At 36.7% G+C, this 7,900-nt stretch overlaps 1 protein-coding gene across 1 annotated transcript; it reads left to right on the top strand.

Moving 5' to 3' along the window:
* Positions 1–5,860: 5,860 nt before the first annotated feature.
* On the top strand, positions 5,861–7,537 carry PGK2 (phosphoglycerate kinase 2). Its single transcript, XM_008054780.1, has one exon. The coding sequence runs from the start codon at positions 6,008–6,010 to the stop codon at positions 7,259–7,261; it is 1,254 nt and encodes a 417-aa protein (XP_008052971.1). The 5' UTR covers positions 5,861–6,007; the 3' UTR covers positions 7,262–7,537.
* Positions 7,538–7,900: the final 363 nt, after the last annotated feature.

The raw sequence follows: 7,900 nt of genomic DNA, 5'->3' as shown, positions 1-7,900 counted from the left end.
AAAATAGTATACTTTAAAATAAATATACTGGCTGATCTGTATATAATGTTACTATGTGAATTATTTAGCTGTGTATAAAGTTATATAATATCACTCTGCCCTTAGTTTACCATTTGGAATGATCCTAAAGGCTCATGCAAAATTTTAGAATGCAAAAATTGCAGTTTGTTGCTATCATCAATAGAAACATATATCAATTCATAAACAATTAGAAACTGTTTAAAAATTATTAAAAGAGAGATTGGTTTATTTTAAATCATAAAAACGAGTGACTAAAATGATACAACTGTATACATAACTACAGATTGTTGTTCATTTCAGTACCCAGAACTCTGCATAGCATAGTGGAGTATATATTTGTATTTTATATTCACTATCAACAGAAAGGTAAATTGAAGCTAAACTGCTCTAAATTTTTCAAAGGCTTCCTTCCTAATAGAAATGATAGTGGATTATACACATGACGTCAATTTTCAAAGAATTTTTTTAACATCTCCAGATTTAATAACTTGTAAGAACATCTTCCCCCCAGAGTTTGATCTGTCACCACTATTAACAAATACTAGTAACCTGCAAGTAGCCTGTAAAGGACCTTGAGAGAAACAGAGTATATTTGCATAAGCAGAAGCTAGAAAGCCTACCCAAGAACAGCAGGATGTAGAGGTGTTTACACTGTAAACATAGATGAAAACTGGATTCAGTTAAGGAGGCTTTTCAGGTAAACCTATGTGTGGGGTGATACATAGCATCAGGATATTAAATTTTGAAAGACAGGATCTCCAGAGCTTAATTATGTTATGTGGGGACAAGGATGGGGGACTAGTAATAAGAGGCCCTTGTGGTTTAGCTTAGCACAGGGTACACTGCAAGTCTTCCTAATAAGATGATGCCAAAGTGTTTTCATCTGGTCTGACAGACAAATCACCTGCTATCCCTCGCGGTTAATCAGGCACAGGATGCAAAGAAGGCTGGTAGAAAACAAGCATTTATTTTGAAACTGAGGAATCTAAGAACAGGCTCATATATTCACCAAGGACCTATTTGAGCAAGTTTCATCCAGTATTTATAGTTAAAGCAGGCAATGTCTTATCTTAACTATTGATTAATAATGGCTACATGGGCTTGACTTGGTGGCTTAGTCTGTAATCCCAGCACTTTGGGAGACCTAGGTGAGTGGATTGCCTGAGCGCACTCCCCCACCCCCACCCCGCCCCTCTCCCAGGTTCAAGACTAACCCGGGCAACTTGGTGAGCCCTCATCTCTACAGTAAATCAAAAATTAGCTGGCCTGTAGTTTCAGCTACTTGGAAGGCTGAGGCCCAGTAGGTCAACGATGGAGTGGCCATAAGAGTGTCACTGCACTCCAGCCTGGGCGATGGAGTGAGACACCAACTCAAAAATAAATAATGACTACATGTCTTGTGCTCATTACTCAGAATTTTCCTAATCAGTGTTCAGACCTTTAAGCCACTGCTGACATAAAAGTGTTCAGATTACATCAATCTTGCTTTTCCTTTAAGTTACAAATTCTTTTGAACAATTTGGGGCTGTGTGCTTTTTAACCAATCATAATCTATTACTTACACAGCGAGTTCTGGTTCACAGTAATCAGCTAATGATTAACTTCTAAAGAAATCGATAAACTCTTGGGATTTTAGGGAGTTTCAACAGAGCCTGTTTCTTATCTAAATCTGCTAGAGGCTTCTTCAGGGACATGAAGTTTCTCTTTGCCTAGGCAGTTTGTTGGTTTGTTTGCTTTTATTTTTCCTCTTAATGGTGAAAATTGATTTTGTGTATCTGGAAAAAACAAAAAGACCTCACATCATAAATGTTCATTCTTCAGTAGTCAAAATTATCACATATTACTTTTATTTTACTCTCTTACTCTTGATAAGCTCTATCTCATATAAATTCTTGACAATTCATCCTCTGTATTATTTTCTACACCAAGTAATGTATATAAAACACTAGCACATCCACAATATCACCCTTCTAGATGCACACTCTTTATATTCTCATGATAGCTGGGTCTTTTAGAAATTATCTTTGTTTTGCATTCTCTCATTTTATGTTTAGCACATTGATGCTACAAACATATACAATTACAAAATTTTGTGTGTAAAGTTGAAGTAAATAAAATTTTATGCTAACGGGAAGGAAAGCAAACAATTGACAAAGTAATAACTCGTTATCCTTCTAATAAGGTAACACTTTAAATTCTTTAACTCTCTTATATTTTTGGACCCCTGTGAATAGACATTTAAAACATCCGTGATATTTAGGATATTATCCCTATTTTTCATCAGCAGATTAGCAATTTTGATTTCATGTGCAACTTTATATACCCATTGCCATGACAGTAACTTCCATGCCTAGGTGGTTTCACATAAATAATGGCTGCTTTTCCTTCAGCATTAACAAGGTGTTTTGTTTTGTTTTATTTTGTTTTGATTTGTTTTGATTTGATAAGATTGGCCTCCCAAACTAGTCGTACAAGACTGGGCTAAAAGAGGAGCACCGCATTCCGAGGGTAGAGTGGGGAAGAAAAGAAAGGAAAAAGGTGCACTTTCAAATATAAATGGCCTGTGAGGCTAATTTAATAATCAGAAGAAATCCCTTGTAAAACTTAATTTTAAGGATTAATCTACAATGACTTTTCGGCCTACAGCAAAAGCAAACAGTACATTTTCTTTTGAGATCTTTCATATCTAATATATATAAATCATGGCAAATAATAGTTTGAATATTCAGAACTTATTTATCACTACATTCAAGCAGTGGACTATTTAAGCTCCACCACCAGTAGGGGAGAGTATTTGTACACATTATTTGGAATTCTTCTATAGGAAAGATTTGCTCCTTCTCCACTGTTTCTGTGCTCTTTTATGAACAGAGTTGAAAAATGTATGTATACAAATCATGTTTTGGTAGGAAGAATAATGGTCCACCAAATATGTCTACGTCCTATTCCCCAGAAGTTGTGAATATATTATGTTACATGACAAAAGGGACTTTACAGATAGAATCAATTTACCAAAATTAATTACAGAGTTTATCCTCTGTTATCTAGTTTGACCCAATGAGTCAATGAGTCCTTAACCTGGAGAATTTTCTCTGACTGAAAGCAGAAGACAAATGGAGCAGATGTGCAATTAAGAGAGATACCAATGTAAGAAGGATTCAGTGCACCATTGCTGGCCCTGAGATACAGGAACCCATGACAGAAGCCTGAGATGGTCTTTAGGGGCTTGTTAGCAACCAGCAGAGAAAGTAGGTACTTCAGTCCTATAACTGCAAAGAACCAGATTCTGTCAAAACCCTAAATGGGATAAGAAGCAAATTCTTTCTGGAGCCTCATAATGAAAATCCAGCCACCAACACCTTGAGCTAGTTTTGTAAAACCCAAGAGGAGACACCAGCGGAATCAACCTGCACCTCTGACCCACAGAATTGTTTGAGAACAAAATTGTGTTAAGTAACTAAATATATAATAACTTGCTACAGTAGCAATAGAAAACTAGCATATATATATATATATATATACACACACACACACAAACAAAAACATATCTAAAATCATTTCCATATCAATGTGTGTATGTATACTGAACTTAGTATGAGTTCATATTAATATCTCTGACTTTAAATCCAATACCACAAAGTTCATCCTACTTTTTGTTTTTGTTTATTTCTTTGCAGCTTCTTTTTCTGACAGGGAGAAACCAAACTTCCATTATCTGCTATTATTTATTTATTGGCTCATCTCTAATATACATGTAAAGTAGTTTAAGAATTGGTACTCCATATGCCTGTGATATATAAACTTGCAAACTAGAGTATTATATTTATATACAGTTATTTTTGTCTTTCATTTTACAAACTGGAAATCTCTTTGCCAACATTATTTATCTTCCTTTTTCCACATCACCTAGAGTGAGATTTACCATTTGTTGTAATACAGTTAGGTTTATTTTTCACAGCTACATTTTATACTGACATTCTGCAACATCCTGGTCCATTTTTTATTTGAATTCATTGATATTTACTCTCTATACTGTACAATTTTGTTGATGTTGACAAGAACACAAAATCTTGTATCCACCAGTTCCATACCATATAGAAAAGTTTCACCACACCTATAATCCTCCTGTGTATTCCCATTATAGTTGATCACTCCCTCTTCCTCTAACACATAGGAACCCCTGACATGTTTTCCATCCATATAGTTTTTTGTGGGGGTTTCTGCCTTTTTTCAAATGCTGTATGAATGGAATTATACAATAACTGCATAATTTTTTTGCCTGACTTCTTTTAGTTAGCAAGATACATTTAAGTTTCATGTAGGACTTTTGTGTATGTGAATAACTTTCTTTTTATTTTAGAATATTCCATTTTATGTGTGCATCAGAATTTATCCATTCACCAGTTGAAGGATATTCAATTTTGGGTAATTATAAGTAAAGCTGCTCTAAACATTTGTGTATGGAATTTTGAGGGAATATAGGTTTTTGACATACGTGGATAAATATCTAGACATAGGATTGATGACTTGTATAGTGTCTATTTACATTAAAAAAAAAAACCTGCCAAACTGTTTCCCAAAGTGACCATAGCATATTTCATTCCCAACAGCAATAAATGATGGTTTCTGTTATTATGCATCTTTGACAGCATTTGTTATTGTCAGATATTTTTGAGGTTAGCCACTATAACAAGAGCTTAGTGATATTACTATAGCAATTATCTAGGAATGAAACTTTGAGATCATCTGGAAATCTCATTTTTTAACATTTTGAGAAACTGCCAAAGTTTGTTTTCTAAAGTGGCTGCATCATTTTATGTTCCTATCGGAAATATATATGGATTCCCAATTTGTCCTCGTCCTTGACAACACTTGTTTTGACTTTTGTATTATAGTCATCTAAGTAGGTGATGCCTCAAATATGTTTATGTCAAAGCCTTTATACTACATCTTTAGTTCTTTCAACTTATGGAAAAAGTTGAATGGAAAAACTGCAAAGCCAGTTTTTATTACTAAACCAACCATCCCTGTATATTGCTTTCTCTAAAATTAAAATCCCTCCCTCACATTCAATTCCAATAGACATTTTAATTCTCATGAAACCATGTCTCTTTTCGGTTCAATTTCTATGTTATAAAGAAGCAAAGAAAGAGCAGAGGTAAGAAGACTCATCATAAGTTTGTAGCTTGAAATAAATGTTATCATTACTTTCAGCACCTGTTACTGATACTCTCTTTACTATAATCATGAGATTCCCCTTGCAGAAGTCACCAAATATTCTTTCACTGTAGTCTGAGAATGAAAGAAGCAAGACAATAAAAATATGATACCGTTCCTGCCCATCCTAAAATATACCTAAAGTCAAACAGTAAGCTACCCTTTCCTCAATAGAAATAGTTATGGAGACAAAAAGAAAGAAAGAAATACATGAATAAAGAAAGTTTCGGGCCCATTATTTTGAATTCTCCCCCTTTTTTTTGGCACTGCAGCGGCTTTTACATATCAATATCGTTAAGATTTGACGTGAATGAGTGGTATGCAGGTTTTAGGGGGGCTTCTGTTTTTATTTTTTGTATTTGTTTTGTTTTTTAAAAGGAGAACAACTGTTAAAGGGGTTGTGAGGGAAACAAAGAGCCATCGGGAGTCTCAGACTTTAAGATCATTATTCCTCCTGAGTTTCTTCACCTTCCCGAGTCTTATCCCAAGCCAGATACCACAACTCCACTATATAACCTTCTGCCAGGCAGTTTGAAACAGCACCTAGCAACATACTTCAAACAAAGATTGACAAGACCATGGGCCAATCGCAGAGCTAGATTTCTTTTGCCAATCTAACAAAGGCTGTCGCTCTGGAGACAGTGTTGAGGAGGAAGGGGAGGGGGCAAGGAGAAATGCGTTAGAAATCGCCACCCACCCAGCCTCCCACCAGCAAGTGGTTTTTCAGCTTTAACATCCAGGTGTCAGCCTTTGTCTTTGTATTGTCAAGATGTCTCTCTCTAATAAGTTGACTTTAGACAAACTGGATGTTAGAGAGAAGCGAGTCATCATGAGAGTAGACTTCAATGTTCCCATGAAGAATAATCAGATTACCAACAACCAGAGAATCAAGGCTTCCATCCCAAGCATCAAGTACTGCCTGGATAATGGCGCTCAGTCAGTAGTTCTTATGAGTCATCTAGGTCGGCCTGATGGTATCCCCATGCCTGATAAATACTCGCTAGAGCCTGTTGCTGCTGAACTCAAATCCTTGTTGGGAAAGGATGTTGTATTCCTGAAGGACTGTGTAGGCTCAGACGTAGAGAAAACCTGTGCCAGCCCAGCTACTGGTTCAATCATCCTGCTGGAGAACCTGCGTTTTCATGTAGAGGAAGAAGGGAAAGGTCAAGATCCTTCTGGAAAGAAGTTTAAAGCTGAGCCAGATAAAATAGAAGCCTTCCGAGCATCACTCTCCAAGCTAGGGGATGTCTATGTCAATGATGCTTTTGGCACTGCACACCGGGCTCACAGTTCCATGGTGGGAGTGAATCTGCCCCAGAAGGCTTCTGGATTCCTGATGAAGAAGGAGCTAGATTACTTTGCCAAAGCCTTGGAAAACCCAGTGAGACCCTTTCTGGCTATACTTGGTGGAGCCAAAGTAGCAGACAAGATTCAACTCATCAAAAACATGCTAGATAAAGTCAACGAGATGATTATTGGTGGTGGAATGGCTTATACCTTCCTTAAGGTACTCAATAACATGGAGATTGGTGCGTCCCTGTTTGATGAAGAGGGAGCAAAGATCGTCAAAGATATCATGGCCAAAGCACAGAAGAATAATGTAAAGATTACTTTTCCTGTTGACTTTGTCACTGCTGACAAGTTTGATGAGAATGCTCAAGTTGGACAAGCCACTGTATCATCTGGCATACCTTCTGGCTGGATGGGTTTGGACTGTGGTCCTGAGAGCAACAAAAAGCATGCTCAAGTTGTGACCCAAGCAAAGCTAATTGTTTGGAATGGACCTTTAGGAGTATTTGAGTGGGATGCCTTTGCTAAGGGAACCAAAGTCCTCATGGATGAAATTGTGAAAGCCACTTCCAAAGGCTGCATCACCATTATAGGTGGTGGAGACACTGCTACTTGCTGTGCCAAATGGAACACTGAAGACAAAGTCAGCCATGTGAGCACTGGAGGCGGTGCCAGTCTAGAGCTTCTGGAAGGTAAAACCCTTCCTGGAGTAGATGCCCTCAGCAGCTTGTAGTTGAAATGGTATTACTTCCTCCTGCTTTCTGTCCATAGCCTTCAAGTCAGTTTAGTTCTTTTACATCTCCATTTGGCTTTTGTGAAAACCTGCCCAATAGATCAAGACCTATGTAACAGACCAACAATGGGCCATCAGGAACTCTTAACATCAGCCCACCAATTCATTTCCATTCAGTCATGCATTTTCCTATTCTTTGCATGAATTTGATTTTCAACATTGTGCTTTTTAGGGAGGATATGTAAGTGCCTATTAAAGTGAGTTGAATAAGCTGAATCTCTCTTTTTATTTCAGTCTAACTTTGTTATTGTATAACTATTTGAAGATGAAAACAAGACAAAGCCCAAGTTGTTGGGAAAGGGTAGAGTAAAAATTGACAAACTGCGAAACAATGAAAGTGGCTAAATAAAGTGAAAAGTAAATACATATAAGAGCTCATGGATACCATTAAAGCTCAACTAAGTGGACTTTTTTGATAAACAGGAAAAAAAGACAAATGACTGACACTTTAAAATCTAATAATTTTTTTAAAAGATAAGAAATTAATCCCAAGGAAAGAATTATGTCTGTGTGTATGTAGAGTGCACACGAGTACACACACATGTCTGTCAGAAAAAGAGTTACAAATTAAACTCAGGT

Source organism: Carlito syrichta, unplaced genomic scaffold (assembly GCF_000164805.1).
Source record: "Carlito syrichta isolate Samal-C Ts95f unplaced genomic scaffold, Tarsius_syrichta-2.0.1 Scaffold301223, whole genome shotgun sequence".
In the NCBI taxonomy this organism is placed as follows: domain Eukaryota; kingdom Metazoa; phylum Chordata; class Mammalia; order Primates; family Tarsiidae; genus Carlito; species Carlito syrichta.
Note: the sequence above shows the minus strand (reverse complement) of the source record. Positions and strands in the feature narration are given on the sequence as shown.